Source organism: Rhyacophila brunnea, unplaced genomic scaffold (genome assembly GCF_057557595.1).
Source record: "Rhyacophila brunnea isolate RB1 unplaced genomic scaffold, BYU_Rbru_1.0 scaffold_4, whole genome shotgun sequence".
Classification (NCBI taxonomy): Eukaryota; Metazoa; Arthropoda; class Insecta; order Trichoptera; family Rhyacophilidae; genus Rhyacophila; species Rhyacophila brunnea.
The window spans coordinates 26,984,983-27,005,884 of record NW_028233068.1 but is presented as its reverse complement, the minus strand read 5'-3'; the positions used below and the strand labels follow the sequence as shown (position 1 = coordinate 27,005,884).

Here is a 20,902-nt window from a genome sequence, read left to right as displayed (position 1 = left end):
AAATATAATTATGTAAATTTTCCATCAAATATTGTCTGTATAATACTGCACAAATCTAATTACACAACCAATTGCGAATTTGAACTGGAAAAATATTTTGAGTCGAGCCGCAGAACCATTCAAGTGTGGTTACTATAATAATAATATTAATATAATTATTAAAGCTCGTTGAATACATATTGAGTTTCAAAACTCTTGAATGTTTTTTCATATCGGTAGATCCGTTAGTAGTATATAAAATACTTATAATAATTCCGTTTTATTTTCCCAAAAAATCGTTTTCCGAATATCAAATAATATTCTTTTAAAGTACCTTAAATGATATTATTAGTCGCTAATATTATAATAACAAGATTGTAAAATGTTTTTTTTTTATAATGTAATAAGGCACCTTAAGACTTTCATATTCATATTATTATAATTAATTTTATTTATAATTCGTAAATAGATATGTATACAAATAAAAATATATCAAAAAATAAAATCGTTCATTCAAAGCCAGATTTTATTGATTATAAACAATCAAACCGGTCGACAGGCGTAAAAATAACGTCTTCTCATATATATATAATAATCACTTATCCTGTCAATTCAATTCGCCAACAAACTTTAAGTTTATTAAAAACTCAGGTATCAATATTTATTTATCTAAAACTCTTGAAAATCTAATAATAAATAATAACAGTTAATAATAAGTCTGAGCAAACTAGTGTGCCAAAAATATTTTTTAATTACAACACAGTGTCATATTAATGTATTATTTAGTGTCATAAATGAAAGATCTTTCTTGACGTACATTTAGTAGATTGTCAGACACAAAAATATTAATTATTTTTAAAAGCAGCTTAATTATGATTTATTCAGACGTGTATTTACTGCCACGTGGCATCGAGGTGTCTGGTTTTGTAATTAAACTATAGAAGATTTTTTAAAGACAATTTAGATTTTTAAAAAAAATTACCATGTACAATTAATGCAACTAGTCACTCACATACCTAAAATATATTATATTGCTCAGATTATATCAATATAATAGAAAATAATATCTTTTTTATCGGAATTGGCTGTCTTTGCCAATCATATTAATGAATCAAAATTAGTTTCATGGACACAACTATAATAAATTTTGAAAGCAATTATTGTTATATGATCCAAAAATAATATCAAACATACAATCTCTATATTATGGCAATATGGCCTGTTATGTATTTAATTTATGAAAAATTAGTGCAACTATCATTGCATTTTTAAATAAGAATGTAACACAAATTGGAAAGGCATGTTCTGCAATATATCAAAATATATTCTTAAGTTGCAAAAAAAAAAATTAATTACATGTTTTTGCAACCTGTTATATTCTTGAATGGTTGGAAAGGTAAAGTATTATAGTTGTCCACAGCGAGACGTGTAGATATAATAATAAATCTTCACATACTTCATCATTATTCGACACAAAAACTGTCACAAAATCTTCACCACATATAGAAAAACAAATAAATGGCATAATTCTTTCGTTGTCTCTGGTATCACACCAATATAAATATTTCTTATTTATAATGTAACATGGCATATAATAAAAATTATAATGTACACTTTTGATCATTTTTCACAACTATTGGTGTTTTCCATTTGTTCACTCCTAGATATCTGGAATCAGTCAATTAATACGTAGGATTAGTATTATTTTTACAAGTACACACAAGATAATATTAGTTTGAAACGAAAACAAAGATTTGAATAAATTAATTAACAATAAAAAATACAGACGGGACAAATTAGTACATAATATGTAATAGAGTTTTAAGCTTATCGGCTTTTCTTAAACAATAACGAAATCTTAAATTTTTTAATGAATTAAAAGATTATCGAAAAATGTCATTTAGGTTTTTTTTTTAAATAAAAGTACATATATGTACAAGGAAATTGACATTATTCAGCTATCGGACTTTTAATAAACCAAACATGAAATGTTAAGAACACACAAAAGCAGTATTCTACATTTTTTTCTGCAACACCCTAACTTAAATGTTTCAATAAATTGAATATAATTTATTCTCTCTTTTGGATATATGGATGTAAATAATATAAAAATGAATAGGCATCGGTTGTCATTAGGTTTGCAATGAGAAGTGGGTAATTCAAACAATTATTTACTAGAGATAGATGATGAAAAAAAGGCTTTATTGCAAAATAATATAAGATACATAATATTTTCAAGCATCAAGTAAATAAATCACAAGCCAAAAATACAATCAAGCATTCGAATAGCAAAAAAATCTATTTAAAAACAAGCACACTACAAAATATGAAATGAAACACACGACAAAATAAGATGAAGAGCAGAAAAATCCAAATTAACTCTATAAATACAATAATTTCAGGTATCAAAAGTGATTTTGATGATAATGTGTAAAGGAAAACATTCCATAATAATATATTATGTGTACACACTAGAAGCAACAAATAGAAAACACCATCGTTATTTTTCAGTATTTTTTGGTAATCGTATAATTACAGGTGCTGCAAAATTAACAAACCATTTACAGTATTGAAATACATAATGCAAATGCAAGTATTGCATACAATTCAAACAATATTACATTGCATTACGTGTTTACATCATATTGAATGACAATAAATGATTCCAAATGGCTACTTACCTGTTGAACTAATAATAATTGATATTCATGCAGTCATATAAAATCCACATCATTCCGACAATATTGATTCACAACAATAAATTGATAAAATACTGAGCATATCGTGATATATAAGCAGGCACCTGAGTCATTCTTAAAATGAATGTTAAAATAATAATAAAAAACAAACATCACAAAGAGGATTAAAATACTAAAATAGGTACTTACCTACGTGAAGAACATGCAAACTATCAAGAGAGTTGACATGCGGTTGATTGGCAGAGACAATCAATAATTGTGTGAATTACCAGTAAAAAATAAAAACAAATCAATACAATAATAAATAAAAACATAACAATACAAGCATTTATTTCATAATATCTCTACCGACAGCATCAAATCAAGCATGACTTCCAATGGACCGAAAGCAATATTGTATAATAATGTTTGAAAACATACTATGTATGACAAAAATTATATTGTGAAAATAATTGACAATAATTTATATGTGTGTAAACTGTAAAGCTTTTTACGTGCGTCAATATAATACCAAACACTCACGCGATTTCATAAAGATGGTTGACATATTATTAATTATACATACTATTCAATTGAGGATTCAATATCGTTGGATTAATTTAACTAGCTTTAAATTTGCTGACATCGAATTACGTCGACAGTATCTTGGAAATTTAAAATAATTAATATTCCACTTTTCGTTCAGTTACATGATTTACGTAACAAATTAGATTAGTTGATTACTGGTATAATATAGAAATAAAATAAGAATTAGAATTACTGTGTAGCATCATAAGTGATATTAATGATATATTAATTATACCCCTTGTGGTCTGAAGCAACAGTGTAATATACATATTATAGTGAAACATGTAAGATAACTTATATTAAGTATGTATGTTATATTTTCCTCTATTACATATTATTCCATTTATTGTGAAATTTAATCTCCTCTCCTCTCCTATCATATTCTACGAATACCGCGTGAGTGCCAAAGTGCCCCCGACAAACAATCAAACCAAAAATAACTCAATCCTCATACGGAACAAGTCTACTTGTCAAAGCGGCAAGCCTCATTTCCCGCTGGGGTTTCTCGAGCTGCTTTTTATGGAGGTGACAGAAATATTACCCGTGGACGAAGACAGCTTACCGTGCGGAGATGTCTTCTGAATTCCGAGTCCTTTGCTGCCGTCCAGGAGATTCTCTTGGCTAGCCGATTTACCGCTGTTCAGCACGGGGATCTTGGATGGGCTGATGGTTGGTGTTTTCATCTGAGCATTCATCTTAATCTCGGGCAGTTTGATCGGTATACTGCTGGGCTTCATCGAGACAGCCGGTTTCACAGACGAAACGTTGTTTTGCGGTGATATATTCGAGAGATTCTCGGAACTGCCGCCTTTTTCAAAGTTAGATTTGAGGATTTCTATTTGTGAAAGACGTTTTTCTGATGAAGATAATCTACTAGGCGGGGCGGTTAAGGGTTCATACGTTGCGGTCCTGAATTTTATGTGCGTGTTTCGTGGTAGATCAAAATCGCTATGTCGCTTCGATTTAGATTCGTCCTCATTTGATTGCCGCCTCGATTCTTTACCGTTTTGAACAGAATCAGGACTGGACGATTTGCTCCGCTCATATTTTTCCGAATCGATCCTCTCCTTAGCGGAAAATCTTCTCTCGCAGTTCAAAAAGTCGCCCATCAAAGAGAAGTCTATTTCATTACTCAAATTCGGTTCAGAATAATATGTAGACATTTTATCTGAATAGTATTGCTTTGATTTTTCGAGGTCTGATTTTTGTTTTGAAATTTTTTCTGACCGTGGAGTGAGAACTTCGATTTCCGTAATGAAATCTTTCGCGGGCGCCGTGTCATGTTTGATTTCCATTTTTTTAAAGATGGGATCGGATTCTTGTCTCGCGCTGTCCCGCCTGTCTGAACTTAAACTGTCACTCTTCATATAGACAGATTCGGAGCCGCCATTCGATTTATTGCTGATTCTGCCAGTCAATTTATTTAAATTCTCTGATGAATTTGAATTATTATAAGTCGTGTCGAAATGTTCAATAGTTTTTCTAGTGTCGTTTTCGATCATCTTCACAATCTTCGCAGGACTATTCTGTACGGCATCTTCAATGTTAAACTTATAAGAAGACTGTGACATCTTAATGATGGGGTGTCCATCAAAATTATCGTTACCGTTATCCAAAATCATTTCTGTTTCTCTGATAACCGTGCTCTTCTGATTCATTATTCTATTTCCGTCCATGAACATCTGCGGGTTGTCTTTTAGCTTGGCTAAGAGGGCCCGCGTCTCTTCTTCAGTCATGTTGGCATTGACCACCATGGTATCGGTATTACTGTACATAGGGTCGTTGGATGTGAATCTAATATTAGGGTTTTGTCGTTCGATATCACTTAGAAGCTTCATATCCACTCCAGTTCCCATTTCGGAGTCTTCAATTCTTTGAATATCCGCCGCTGTTGGGTTCTTGATGACGCCAAAAGTGTATTCTTCAATTTCGATCGGCAGGGATGATTTAATGGTCACCAGTCTGGTAGTTGTTTCTTCAACATTCTGTGTGACAATCTTGTTACCGTGTTCGTCGTAAGTGACGTTTACGGTGACTGTTTTCTGCGGTGGCAGATTGACAGTCTGTGAGTCAACGATGTAAGGTGCCATTATTCTTTCTTCGGTGACAACTCCCCCGTCGACTAAATACGTCCTCGTACTGGTCGTCGTGCTGTTCGATGTGCTGTGTGATTCGTTTTCCGGCTTGGGTTTTTGAAGTTCAGAAATGATTTCGTTATACAAGCTCTGTTCAGATTGGCTGGTGGCTGTATCTTTAGGCGTGAAGTTATCATGTCTATTGATTTCGATGGAATTCCTAAAACTTTCCACCACATTTGGGACAACTGGAGCTTCTCCTTCAATGGTTATAATGGAAGACGGTTGACTGCCGTCTGTTGAGATGGTCACCACATTATCGTTGGTAGAGAAGAAATTCCTAGTTTGAACTTTGTCAGGGGCAGAAGCAGTATCAAATTGGAAGTTCATCTTGGAAGCCTCCCCTTTGGAAGTGGTACCGACTATATTGATATTGCTCACAAAATCGGATTCATTTTTGTTTCCTGGCATCCCCGTATCCTCTTCCCCGCTGACAACAGTACCGCTAGAGCTCGGTAACGACGTTTTAGATTCTGCATTGTGTTGTTTGATTCTCAAATTTACAATATCCGGCTGATTCAATAGAGTGAACGTAGTCGCGTTCGCTTTGGAGTCAAAGCCCTTATCGTTGCAGAGATCAGGCGATGCAATGTTTGTCGCAGAAGTTATATCCAAATTCTCCCCGACGACAGATTTATCGATAACCACTTTATCTGTGTCTTTTTTCAGATCTGTGTGAGATTCTACACCAACATTCAATGTAGGATTCTGCGCTAGTAATTTCTTCATCAAGTCTGACTTTGGCCGCTCCAAACTGCTGACCAACGAGTGGCGGGACACTTTAATATCATCCGGGATGTTCGTATCGTAGATCATTGTCAGTTTGTCTTCTAATTTAGGAGAATGTCTGCTAGAAGAGAAAGTCGGGGTTTCAGTTTTGTATTTGGCACCGGAAGTATCGGAGACGTAAGTGCCGATTTCAAAATTGGGCCTCACTTGTTCGTTGATATCGGATGTCTTAATTCTAGTTGGCACTTCGGGTTTCACAAAAGTAGTCTTATTATGAATGTCGATTGTTGAATTCGAAGAGATTTCCGGCTTCACTTGAGACCCTGTTTCAATCCTAATGTCTCCGATGCTATAATCGACTACCGGTTTGGTTACGGTTACATTAGCGGATAAATTCTTATAATTATTTAACTCTGTAGTCTTATGGACGGCTTTGTCGATAGCTTCTCCAACAATTTCATTTGAGACAAATTTCAACTTATTAATTTCATTATTTAACTTGGCATTTTCATCTTCTAATGCTTTAGCAACGGCGTCAGACATTTCGTTGAGATTCTCTGCAGAATTGGCAATCTCAGACGAGCCAGAGTTACTCGAGTCAGCGATATTCTTCTTCATCATGAGAGCGTCTTCCATGTTGCCCCACTCTGATGCTTTCTTCAACCTGTTCCTCTGGAAAGTATTCAGGCCCTCCATACTGGAAATGTTACTAATATTTAAGCTCAGCCGAGGCTCCTTGGAATGCCCCATAAGCTGGTTGACGCTTTCATTTGAATCTGTTGGTAAATCGTCAGCGACATTGTCGTAATAGCTTCCGTCAAAGACGGAATTTGATTTGCGTTTCTTGGGAGTGATGTGCTTTTCTGACGCGACAATTTTTGCATCTTCCGCCGATATGTCTAAGCTCTGAGCGCGTTCTAATGTCCCTTGCGATGGTTTCCTGCTGTTTTTATCGGCAGGTTCTAGTTTGGATAGATCTCCGAGACTCGCAGCTTTTCTTTCATTATCGTCCGAATCTTCCACATGTCGTTCTTCACTTTCAGTCACCGGAGAGCTGTGAATCGTAATATCACTTGAGTTAAGCTCGATTGTTGTGGAAATGTTGCCAATTTTATCTAGTTCACTCATGACGTTCGATGCAAAACTATCCTGAGACATCATGGAGCTTCCGTCAATATTAGATGAGATATTAGACTTTGAATCTTCATACAGATTATTCATCGATTCGGATGCTTCTTTCCTGTGGAAAGGTTTCAATCCATAATTATCGAAATCATCAGGAATATCGACTGCCTTTTGCGTCGGCACATCGGGTCGCATTCTCTTCACCACCTTATCAATTTTAGGGGTTGAAGAAATTAAAGTTTTCCCCAAAATCATATCATCTGTTCGATTGGTTTCTTGCAACCTGGCGGTGTGCTCCCTTTCTGCTTCGATAAAGGCGTGCGGCTCAAGGAAGGTCTGATCATTAAAATTGTCAGTGAAATTTAATCCTTTACGATCTTTAGAGATTTCAACACCGATCATAGTCTCCTGGGTAACGCTGGACACATCAGTATCGCTTGAATTGTCATTGTCATCTCTGGACCTCGAGCTACCTTCGGGAGGAGATGGGGCTTTACCTTTAGATTTCTTATTCCTACTAGATTCTTTATCAAATTTTTCAGCTTTCTTGCTATCAGAGTATTTACTGGGCACATATTCTGTCTTTTGTTTATCACCTGAAACATAATCAGAAGAGGCTTTCCGATTGCTTCTCGCATACATGGCGGCTTCCATCATATGCTGGGGAATCTCCTGAGGGATCCCTTGAGAGTCCCGTTTGATCCCGCTCGAATTTAAATCGTCTCCTCTATCGAAACCGGAAACGTCTATATCCATCTTGACTTCATTCTTCCCCGATATGATTGGATCGATTTTAGTAGTTTCGACCACTGTCATACTGACATTCGTACTACCGCTGCTAATATTTTGAGGCAGGTTCCTAGCATTTGGAATAGGAGCGGCCGGCTTCTCTCTCCGCTTGGCTACAACAGGAATGGGTGCTTTTGGTTTTGTCGATTCTTTACCAGGCGAAACTGTCACGCTTTCAAAATTTTTATCAACTTCGTCGATGCTTCTGATTTCGGCAACAATATTTCCATTTTCTCCCATGCCTTTTCCAATATCTACTTTAGAATTCCTGTTGGACAATGTGCCATCATCGGGCACATTTGGAGGAAGTACACGAATGCCAAATTTCATTCCTTTCTTTCCACTTTCGGCTTCCTTCTTTTGCAGATCAACTTTTTCTACTTTTGCGCTGTATCTGTCTCCGCCGTCTTTGATAATCACAACGTCCGGAGGTGCGGACGATCTGTCTTGATGCTTATTCCTGTTATTCCGTTCAGCTTTCAGGTTATCCTCTTTGTTTGAAAGGTCCGAATCATAATTCACGGCGGTGTGATCCATTGTTGTCTTTCCGTAGTGTGATTTGTGGCCGTGGTTCTTGGTATTTTTCTCATTCTCCCTTTCCAAAGTGGTTGTGTTGGCGACTGTCGTAGTCGTCTGATTCTGCCCTGTCATGTGATTGTTTGTCTTGTTGTTTCTTTCGAGACTGGCTCCAGAAGTGATATTTATCTTGTCGGTGATCATCTTCTTGATGGCGCTGCCGGCTGATGTGTTATTTTTAGATTGCGATGAAGTATCGAGGGTTGAGTTCGGCGATTGACGGGGAAAGTGACTTTGGCGGGATGCCTTTTCCAACTGTAAAATAAATAAAAAATTAGCTATTGTTATTAATACATAATATGTTTTATTATTATTACATTCTACACATTGGTTTATTAGTCGATAGCAATTTAAATTGTCATCCTATTATCATCAAGACTGGGGTGTGACAAACGAAATAGCTAACAACTAAAGAAATTAATACAATTGATAATACTAATTTATGGATTGTACGCAAGATTAACTGAAATAACTTTGTTGGCTAAGTACCCATTAAACTTTTTAAATTTGTATCATTAAACTGATCCTTAGAAAATCTATATCAGCAGTTAGATCCTGTTGACACAAAACTAGTTATCCACTTAACGAATAAAATAATGTGTCATCTTTAACGAATTTTTTAAATTTTAAACAAATAAACAATACAATTGTTGTTTGCAATGATTGAGTCATTGTGTTAAAAATACGTGTTTGTTGTAACAGTTGTGTTAAATATTTTTAATAAAAAAAACACCTATTTCAATAAATTCTTCAATATCGGAACGAGGGAATATGGTGTAAAATGTAATAATAACAACTACAGCGGATTTGATGATATATACTTACAGTATTGATATCTCCATAAGATCCAGCTCGCATTCTTCCCACGGCTTTAGCGGCAATAGGATGGACAACCGCCCCACTCTGGTTCATCTGACCGGCTGTGGATCGCCGGTCTAGGGTGCCTCCGGTCACTCCTGGCAAACCGGTCGGGGACTGATGGTTTAGACCGCCTGTCCAAAAATAATCAGAATGTGTAAAATTGCTTTGACTGAATTTGGCCGATTTCAATAATCTAGAAAGGGGATTGCAAGACAGAAACATATTGTAACATATTAATATATTTGGCTCGGTTGAAGATCAGTTTTCATTAACATACACTTAGATAACAATCAATGTGTTATAATATGCCTGCAATTTATAGTAAAGCCTAGCAGTAGCGAAGGGGGTAGGCTCTTAAGACCCGACATAAATAGTGCACACTAAACTTTATTTGTTTTCATTGAACTAAGACTACAAATTTCAGATAGATATTTAAATATCAATTAAATCCCGCCTAACCAAACCATAATTGTTTTGGTATGGTATGGGTGATCCGAAAAAATAGTGCACACCTTTACAGTCATACTTATTTGTTTTTGTTGAATTATGTAGGAATATAATATATTATTACAGATAGTGTTAGTTAGTTTTTTTAAATCCATTAAGCTCTGCCTAAATCAAACCATATAGATAAAAAATAATCTTCTAAGTATCTATAAAATATCTAAAAGTATGTCAATTAATGGCATAATTTTACATAATCTATAGATAGACAAAGATTTCTTTGACTATTATCCATTATGGTTTGGTTGACACAGGGCTTGATTTAATTTTAAAACCTAATTAACACTATCTGCAATTTATAGCATAATTTTGGATATTTTATAGATATATGAATATTTTTTGACTATTATCTATTAATTATGGCTTAGTTTATGCAGGGTTTAATTCAATTTTAAAAACTTACAAACACCATCTGCAATTAATTGTAGGCTTAGTTCAATGAAATTAAATACGTAGGTATGACTGACAAAGTTTAGTGTGCACTATTTATGTCGAATCTTAACAGCCTACCTCCACCCTTCGCTACTGACGCCTAGTAATGGGTTTGTTCTATCACACTCGGAATTTTTCAAATATTTAAAAATAAACTGAATATGTTTATTTTAAATAATATGTTCATGTCACTTGTTTCTCTCATTGTAATTTCATTACATATAATATGGACAAAATAATAAATCAATAGATTTGCACTATTCCCAGCAATTGTCTTTGTCTTTATCTAATTATAAATTATCTTATAATTAATGTTATTTAAAATATATATGTAAATATATTGGATGACACTTTAATTTAGCTTGTGTATATTATTTGGTGAATATACTAAGTTAGTATAGCCGCCGTATTTTAAAGTCAATAGATTCCATGCAGTATTGTGAGCACTTTTAATGCCGCAGCGATATCCTTATGCGATGGAATCATGGCAGTGAAAAAGTTACCTGTCCCTAGGTGGTTTCCGGATTGCTGCTGTTCGACTTCAAGATGTATTTCGTAAGGGCTGGCGTGGGACAGGATGGCTAGGGCGTCCTCGTACACCATGTGACGAGTCGAGATGCTCACGCTGTTAATTCTGTCACCTGACAATGAACAAAGATAATATTACATTTATTTTTGACTTCTGAGTCTGAAGGAGATCAAACTGCTTTCTCTAATAAGTAACAAGTAATCTTCAATATTGTCTATTGTCTTTATGGCAATATTTTTGATATTTGAGTTATGCATTTATTACCAGTCAACTGAGATAGTTAATTTGAAGAAAATTTTAATAAATCGAAAGGGCCATTTTATGTGATGATCCTATTACCAGGCAGAACCAAAAATTAAAAGTAACATTGTAGACGGGTACTTAGTTGTTATGTAGGTAGAGTATAATAAAGATCCAGATCAACTTATTTTCAAGGGGGCAAGAGAACAAGCCATATATTGTTTTTCCACATGTTTTTGGATCCAGACCATGATCTTAATAGGTTGAATAAATAGCTAACACCATTCCTCGTAAAAATCTGTTCTGAAATCTTTTCGGTAAACGGTCCTGACTGATGAATTGTTAATGCAATTATAAAAATGTTAACAATACAGTGCCATTATGATTATCATTACGATTATATTTTATATGGTTTACCTACCTACCATAATAATTTTTCTAGATACTTACATATATTATAAAAACATTGGGTAAATAAAGAGGTCGTGGTTTTTCGGATTTCAAAATTATTTGATTCTCGAGAATTCGAGATTGGTTTCTTGGAGTCTAGCGCACTCTAGACTCTAGAGATCGGATTCAATTTTTTTTGTCTCTTAAGTGTCAATCGAATATTTTACTTTGATATTTAGGTGCAGAGACTTTCGTAAGCGGTGTTTATTATAACTAATAACTAGGAATAAATAATAAAGCATAGAAATTGTGGAAACACGAATTCTCATTAAGCATTCATAATATTATTAAAATTACAGTGGAAAAATTTAACGTTGATTTTTTTTAAATATCAAAATTTAACATAGTACGTAGATGCAATCTCTACTAGCACACAGCAATTGCACAGGACGAATGTGATTATAGTTACGGTTGCTGTTCTCGACTGGCACTTACATGGACCCTATTGCATTCATTTCTCCCGCTCGGGACTGGTTCAAGTATCTTTTGTTTTTTGTCAAAACTATCAAATCTCACGCAAATGTGGTATGTTTATCAGTCAGTATGAAAAACGAGAATATCGAAATTTCATAAAAAAAAACAATCTCGAGAAATGAGAGTCGAGAGAGGGTGCACATATTTTTTCAAGAATTATTGTCGAGACGAGAATTATCGACGACAAGCTCTAATTAGGTATGTATAACTGCTGTGTATAGGTTCCTCTTCGAATTTCTTAACCAATTTACCTACATGTGTTACCAGAATAGTGTTTCTTACCTATGTGTATTCTTCCGGACTCATAAGCTGGTCCTCCGCGGAGTACACTGCTGACGAAGATTCCGTCTCTCATGTTGCCACAGACTTCGAATCCCAGCCCGGTGAAGTCCCGAGACCACAGGGGCACTACCGTCGCCTCGCGCCTCTTCTGCAATTTAATGAATGGTACATTGTTACAGAAAATCTTTAAAATCCGAGTAGTCATATACCCACAAACATGTGTCATTGTATATTTTATTGGCGCAAAATTGACACCTCTACGGAATCTACAACCTTTTTCCCGCGTGAAAATGATTGGAAATCACTACTACGTTAAAGTTCCCACCACCACCCGTCATATATGCACAGCCGTGGATATGCACGGCCGCTTTCCATGACGCTTTAAACGTGTCTGAAAGAAGTGATTTTAAGTGCTCATTCCGTCCCGAGACGGAGCCGCATGGGACTGATGCTGCAACCATGCACACTACTGTACGAACTGGGCACAGAACAGATAATATTATTTCTGAGTTCCCTGGAACTGGGTGTATGTATAATAGTAGGTACATATTATTATACTATTGGTCGGAAAAGTTGGCCGACCACGCTTATCAGGAATGACAGCACTCGTCGATTTGGTGCATAGTAACGTTTGTAGGGCGCTTCAGCATAGTAGGCAGAAACAAAACGTAGATAATAAATTACGTTCGAGAGTGAAGGTGCAGTCGCCCGAAGGAACAGAGCCGTACTTGCATCGGGCAAAGCGAGCCGAATTATTTTTAGTGGACGACTCAAAGATGCTGGAGGTATCCTAGACATTCTTGTTATGTCATGTTATGAAGTCAAGCAAAAAATAACCTATCGTTTACTAATTTCGATTTTAATAAATTGAGTATGGTGTTTGGGTAGTTTGAAAGGTTGTTGCATAGAAAAAAATGCATTTATGATAAACTGAAACTTGTTTAGCGATTGTGATAGGGAAACCACAAGTGGTTCTGTCTTAAATATGCAAAATCTTTTTTATGGCATAATAACGATAGTCATTTTCCACGATCGAAGAATGGATACAGAATTATGGTATTTATTAACCACATCGACGCCAACGTCCGATTTGGATATGGTTGAATAGATAATACTTAGATAGCGTTTTTATCTTTCTGTACGGTCGGAGCAAATTGAAAATAAGTTTCATATTAAACTATGATGTTTTTTTCATTATCATAATATATTATTTGGGCTTCATCAAGAAAACCACCTTAAGGCCTTGTCCAGATTATGTCATTTGACTAGCGCGCACTACAGGTACATGTGACCTCATTGAGTCGTCCACATTTAATCGCCGCGTGTCACTTCTCGCGCGTGGTCGAGGTACAGGTGACCTTATTGAGCTGTCCACGTGCATTTGCGCCGTATAGCGGTGATACACGCGACATCTGAACAAGATCTAATAGAATATGGTTTTCTTCAACATATTTATTATTACTTATTTTTTATACCACCTAAAATGATGTGTTATATTACATGATATAAATATGTATGTTGATTAACAGAATTAACGCTAAATCAAAGTATTTTCACTATACATAATTATTTCTTCCTGAGTAGTTGACAATATGATATTACCTATTGCCTATATTAAAAAAACACCTACATACTCTTCCTTTAACAAGAAGTCATATCAAAAAGTGTCAAGGTTACAAGTAAGCAATTTGAACGAAAAATGTCAACCACACAACAAATTATAGAAAAGATTTTAAATTTTACTAAGAATGCGGCCTATAAATATGGCTGCGTGGCGTAGGCGAAGAGAGGTTTCTTCACACAATAATATAAATAAATAAATACTATTCTTCCGCGGCGTACAGAGCAAAATAAACAAGTGTGTACAATGAACTTTCATATTATTATAATATATTTTATAGAGGTCCGAAATTCCCGGATGCAGCCCTGTAAGATTGCGCGCGCAGGTGGGCCGACACAATAGCGACATTAAACTGAATCCAATATGCAGATTTAATTTATGCGTGTGTAAATGTACCTACATATGTATGTAGGCAATAATAACGAGACAACTGAAAGACAATGGGCCAAATAATAAGACACAAGCTGTTTGTATTCAAATTAGACAAATTTCATATGTCTCACGTCACGTCAAGATTTCATAGCTAAATTTAATAAGTTTACGAAACTTCCTAAAATAAAGTTATACCTATCAGCAGTTATGGCATCAATCAAAGAATTTGGACTTTAGATAAAAAGAGTAGGTATACGGATTGCGTATTGGAAATTTTAAAGGCAGTTCGATTTTCAAATCGAATGATTACGAGTATACACGAGTATATGTATCTATAGTCTAAGAGTATACATAATAATATGGTTGTATTGGTAACAAGTTGATTATTTTCATAATATATTGGCACCCCCAAAAATGAAACGGCGGCTCGCATTGTAGATTGAAGTCTGTTTACTTTGTTTACAGAACCTAAATGCATTTTTCATTACGTGATTATTCATCTTAAGAAGTATGGTCAATGTATTGCTTTTAGCTGCCTACATAAAATTGATGAAAAAGTATCTTTACACAGATATTTAAAGCTTAATTTTATATGCATGAAATTTCAAATTAAAATAAAATTTAATTATACACTATATCACTAAAAGATACACATATGCAAGGCTTATTTTGGCAATATCTGCACATATAATCGTGTAAATATGTAACTAATAATTGTGTGAACCTGAAATTATAGTGGAATGTCATAGTAGAAGAGTGTAATGAATGAATGAATCTGAGATGCGAAGTCACTTATAGCTAACTTAATCAGTAGACGAAGACGACAGGTCCTTTTTTTGCTTCAATTTCATACATTTAGGCTCCATCTCTATAGAAGAAGGGTTTCTTTCATCATTTTTGATCTCTATTGATAATATGATTAGGGGTAAACTTTGTCATAACTCCTTCCAAACATTAAAACTAAACTTAAAACAAATTAAAATGAAGCACCACCAAAGTATTCCCATCGAAACTAATGATATGTTAATGACAGTTATTATCTAATGGTGAATGAACTAAGAATAACTACGCAATGCCATTTAAAAATATGTGTTCTATACCACGGTAAGTATAGTGGCGAAGACTCCTTTCGTTACCGAACGATTATTTCTCTGTTACCTTGAAAAATATTTTTTAATTGCGAGGATTTAAAAGAATACCCAAGTCCACAATTATGTGGGTTAGATAAGTCATGATTTCAAATTTTACATCATGGCAGTAACCAGCGATATCGGTACCTACAATATTATAGTTGTCGCTAATCTAACTGTTCCTGTTGATTATCGAAGGATAATCGAGAATTCATTTTATAAGAAAATCGCCGACACCATCTATCGAACAATTTATTATCAGAGCATTTCGTTTTACATAGAGCGAAACATACGATAATTCTCCAGCTTAGTAAGGGAATTGATAACAACACCGCTAAGCACCATCTGTAGTCCATAGATAATGGGTATAGCTTATGAAATTTCATCAATTCCTTGTGGCATTGTTATTAGTGTCTAAATACCTACTCCTTGATAGAAGTAACACTAATAACATTTATTTTCATAATATTATGTAGGTATGTAGTAATATTATTATCTACCAAAGTCCCATGAGTATGATCAAGTACGGATGGACAATCTCTCAGACAGGCACTCTACAAGTCTACACCATGAATTTGCAACGGACCATTGAACAATATTGCTGATGTGTTTTGTCAAAACAGGCCAATCAATTATTGACCAATAATCACGAATATACGTGATGGGGGGAGCTTATATGAGAGACCGCGATTGGCAAATAAACGCGGTAATGAAGAAATCAGGAATAAGAAGTGAGGAGGTTTTCATCCAGCAATGGATCCATTCTGGCCGATGATAAAATTATTAACAGTGACGATTCGGCAGGCAGCTAGATAGTCTGTTTTAATGACATCCAAAACAATGACATTTGCTATGACGATTTTCCGCCATGTCAGAATAATTAATTATAATTTGCGTCTTGCATTTCAAATGGCATCCTAGCACGTAAAGGCCAGTCAAATTAATGAATTTGATTAAAAGTGCATTTTGAAAGAGTGAAAAGCGAAGCGAAAGTGTGGGATAAAAATTTGCATACATTTTTATCCGAAATGCCCAATTGAGAACGAATAACATTTACATGCCGCCGCATACCAATAAAAATAGCAAAATACATTTTTAATGAGAGAACGTCGTATGGGAAAATCCACCGAAAATAATTGCTCTGATATTATGTCGGTAATAAAGTCATTATGATGATTTATTCATCGTATGAGAACGAGATGGGCACATAATATATTTTAGAATCTTGACAAGATCTACATTACAAATACCTAAAATACCATTAATATTTGGGTATCATAATAATTATGCCAGTGCACAGCAGAGAGAATCACATAAGTTGTTGTGCTTGTGTTAAACTATTTCAAAATCTGGTCAAAATGATTTATTAACGAAATATTCTACAATTTTGCCATCATAATAATATTGTGGTTAAGGTAATCTTAATATGATCGACCCTCGGATCTACCCTTAGATAAATTCAACTAGATGTTAGGTATCTACCTATTTAAACGGAATCACGCAAAACTATCAATAATATTATGATTTACATGGTAACAAAATAAAGTTGTTGATTATTTCGCATTATCGTTCATATAACCCTCATCACCATTTTAATTTCTCCAATCAGGAGCATGGATTTACAACCAGGATTCCGCGAACTAGTGCTAGTGTTCCCTGAGAATTTTCAAACGCTTTCGAAAAAAAAATGCCTTCTATTTTTAACTGCGTTACAACAATTCAACGTTCAACTTCTTACGTGACCTATTAATGGTATAATGTATTTTGATATTCGCGCCATCATACAATATATTATGTGAACTTACATAAACGCTAAACCACTACACAAATATTCACATACATGCACGACCTATAATTAGTAACAAAGTATGTTTGTAAACAGTAAACCAGGCGAAAAATTAAATGTTTGCCATCCTTTTCAATCCTGACGAAGTTATAAGGTAAAGTACGAAAGCAAGGGTTCTACAAGATGTAAAAAAGGTTTCTCGAGTTCTCAACCCAAAAAGGTCTCAAATCACTGATTTAATAGAATTATTATAGACTTTGATAACATTTGATATGCTTTAAAACCTGAATAATTTGGATGGCAAATCTAAATAAACATTTTAAATTAATGAGAATATTATGTAAATGTTTTAAATTATTTTTTTAATTATTCTGTAGGTACACATAACGTGATTTATGGAATTTGGATCCAAAGTACTGTAATTTACGTTAATTTTGGTGAGTCATCTATGGATCTATACTGCAGGAATTCCCAACCCTGTGCATGCGAGCAATTTTGCATGCGCCCACGGACTTGCATTTAATAAAAATCCCAAATATGATTGTTTTAAAATTTTAAATCGATTAAAAAAATATTGCAATTGATTTTGTGTGTTGGTTGATAGGGATATATTAAATTTATCGTCAATGTATGGTTGAACAAGCATTCTGGTGTATCGAAAAAATATATCTCCCTAAATGCGGGACATACAAAACTTATTTATGCGAATCATTATTTTCAACAATGAGCATAATAAAATAGAAATACAGATCGCGACTCACTGATACAAAAATCAAAATCAGAATCCAAATACATTCATAACTAAATTGTAATTATGTTTTTAAATAATGTTTTAAACTTCATCAATACAAGGTTATTGAATAGGAATTGTTAAAAAAAAATGGAACTAATATTTATTTGTTAACTATATCTATATGAAATGTTCTATCTATGTTATGTAAATTTCGTTGGAAAAAAATGTGCCCGTCATTCCATTTTTGGCTGCAAATGTGCCCTGGATGAAAATAAGGTTACTTCTATTTTTCTGAATAGATAAGACTGATAAGAGTTTTGCTATTTTAATGTGAGTTCATTTATTTTGGATTATGATACCTAATACAAAAAAAACGCTTTAGATAAAATCAACTAACCTCAGCAAAAGTGTCATCCAAGAATCCCTTTCCCTGGTTTTGTGTCATCGGTACCCTCGCTCCTACTGACTCCCCATTCTTTCTTTTGTCAGCATTCTGCTGCCCGCCTCCGTTGGCGCTCTTCTGCTGTGAGTTGGGCTGCTTGTCGTGCGCGGGTGCCAGGGTAGGGGGCGCCTGCGTCCGCAGCCATCCGCTACCCCCACCCGCGTTATTGGTCGCAGCCCCTGCCGGCGGGGGTGCGCCATCTTTGAAGCCCGGGTTGTCAAACGCGAACTCGTCTTTCACATTTTCTGGATCACTCATCAACACCAGGTGTTTATCTGCAATGAAAGAGAGGAAACGGATAAGTATTTGTAAAAAATATGCCTACAGTAGTTTTTAGTTTCGGATGGAATATTGGGTCAAAAGTGCGATGAAAACCATTGCTCTGGGAATAGTCGTGCTACAGTTATTCAATTGTATCACACCGAGAGGAACACAATGTTAGCTAATATTATGTTGTTAAAATAATTAATTTCTGTAGGAATATGTCAAATGTAAAAATAATTAATGAACGAGAAATAATGTGGGTGCTTGAAAATGCTTCCATTGGTGGTTTAATTGTTATAGCCATGCCAACATTTGGCGCAGATCGATAAATACCACTTAGGCAGGCATTCATAATTATTGTTAAGAGCATACTTCAGTGAAACGGCAAATAAATTTCAACTATAGCGACGAAATTTCGGACTGGCTGCCAATCGGAAAGCGAAAGTCGAGCTGTGAACACGTCAATTTGTTTTGTGATAGCGTCGGAGGAATAATTCTTAAATCGTGTAAAGATGACTAAAAAACGTTACCCATTTACTAGAAAAAGAAAACGTGTCAATGAATATATTATTATTATTATAAATAGAACAATAAACTAACACTAAATGGACGCATGTTGAATTATGTTTAGACAAATTATGTTTTGTTCTGCACGCGTCGTTTGCACAATCTTCGCGTCGCGCAGTCACGAACGTTTTAGACCGTGCCCCAGCTGAAGTATAGCCTTAAATTAAGACCAAGCATCGTGAATTGGAAGTCAGACTACTGTGTTTCTGATCTGATCATTGATTCGAATCTCGCTTACCAGGTACAAATTCACATTTTGGTGTTTTCAACATTATAATAATATGTCTATACCTACCCATTTATTTGGATTCGGGACATGGACCCAAGAAGTCGAATGAATGAGCAATAACCAATTCCCGTAAAAGTTTATTATTTTACCTCCACAGTTATATGCTTAGTCTGGAGATAACAAGGTAATTTACTTTTATTTGATTTTAAAAGTACCTACACGTTAATCACAGACCCTTATGGTGTTTATACAAGACGTGGGTGGATAATTATCAAATATACGAGAAATTATCGTACAAACTGTATTACTTCTATGTTGAGAAAACAGTCTTACTCTAAAGAATGAAAGGGCCCTCAACCGATGGGTTAGGCGAAATGCTAACAACCATTCCCCGTAAAAAAAATATAACATTCACTCTTTGGCGATCCATACACTCCAATTATGAGCGGACATGTTAATTTACTATTTTACGACAGATTTATTTTTACGTAATAACAATGAAAGTCATTAAAAAAATAACTCCACCTAAATTATTGTAATACGGGTGCGCATTGCAAAATTGCATTTATGTCTTTACGGCATTATTTTCCATTTTTTAACGTGCACATACTAGTTCTGTCCATATTATCCCAAATATGTACAAACCAATTATAAGTAGGTATATCGCAAAAAGACATACATACCTACATATTACAAAATTGAGTTCATGTAGGTATTTCATATACATAATATGTCAATGAATACGTATCAAAAATCGCCATTTAAATATATTAAATATTTGACAAAACAGTGGACTCGATTTGGTTGCAACACCTGCGACTAGTTCTATCCAAATGCACTTCTGTATTTTCACCCTAAATTAATTTTAATATACAAAAAAACAAGATAATTTTGGTACACATTTAAAACAACAGTGTAGAAAATTATCTAGGTAAATATATTGACCTACGATAATATGAACATATTTTAATAATAAATAATTGTATGTACATGAATAAATCTTTTGAATTTTGATCTACTGATGTCAGCAAAATACCTACATCTTTTCCGAAACACTGACCCCAGTAATAACTGGTTACTGCGCGGAAAAAAATCATAATATACCTACCTACCTACCAGAATTTACAAATAAAAAAAACGTATGTACGCATACGATAATATTTTTTTTTTGTTTAAATCAAACACGGATTCCTAATTTCGCATGCCATATAGGTGCATCGCGAAAAAAAAATAACAACACACTATTATAAAAATTATAAAAAAGACAGCAGTGGGCAGGGACTGTGTCATTATCTCATTCCGGACGGCGTGTCTACTGAATTTGCTTGAATATATATTTTTATTATCCGCGAAGTTATATAATAAAAATATTTAATAAATGGCATAA

General features: G+C 34.5%; 1 protein-coding gene across 2 annotated transcripts in view; it reads right to left on the bottom strand.

Annotated features, from left to right (window-relative positions):
• Positions 1-494: 494 nt before the first annotated feature.
• The window catches only part of LOC147067174 (uncharacterized), a 106,984-nt gene continuing 86,576 nt past the window's right edge, over positions 495-20,902 (bottom strand). Inside the window, exons 2-7 of one of the 2 annotated variants that reach the window (XM_085954880.1) lie at positions 18,411-18,730; positions 12,372-12,519; positions 10,900-11,037; positions 9,425-9,591; positions 3,808-8,854; positions 495-1,647 (exon numbers count right to left, since the gene is read on the bottom strand). In XM_085954880.1, coding sequence (XP_085811006.1) covers positions 1,640-1,647; positions 3,808-8,854; positions 9,425-9,591; positions 10,900-11,037; positions 12,372-12,519; positions 18,411-18,730 — 5,828 coding nt within the window. In that variant the 3' untranslated portion in view covers positions 495-1,639. Of the gene's footprint in view, positions 1,648-1,900; positions 8,855-9,424; positions 9,592-10,899; positions 11,038-12,371; positions 12,520-18,410; positions 18,731-20,902 lie in introns of those variants that run through there. The other variant, XM_085954879.1, reaches the window with a different exon arrangement.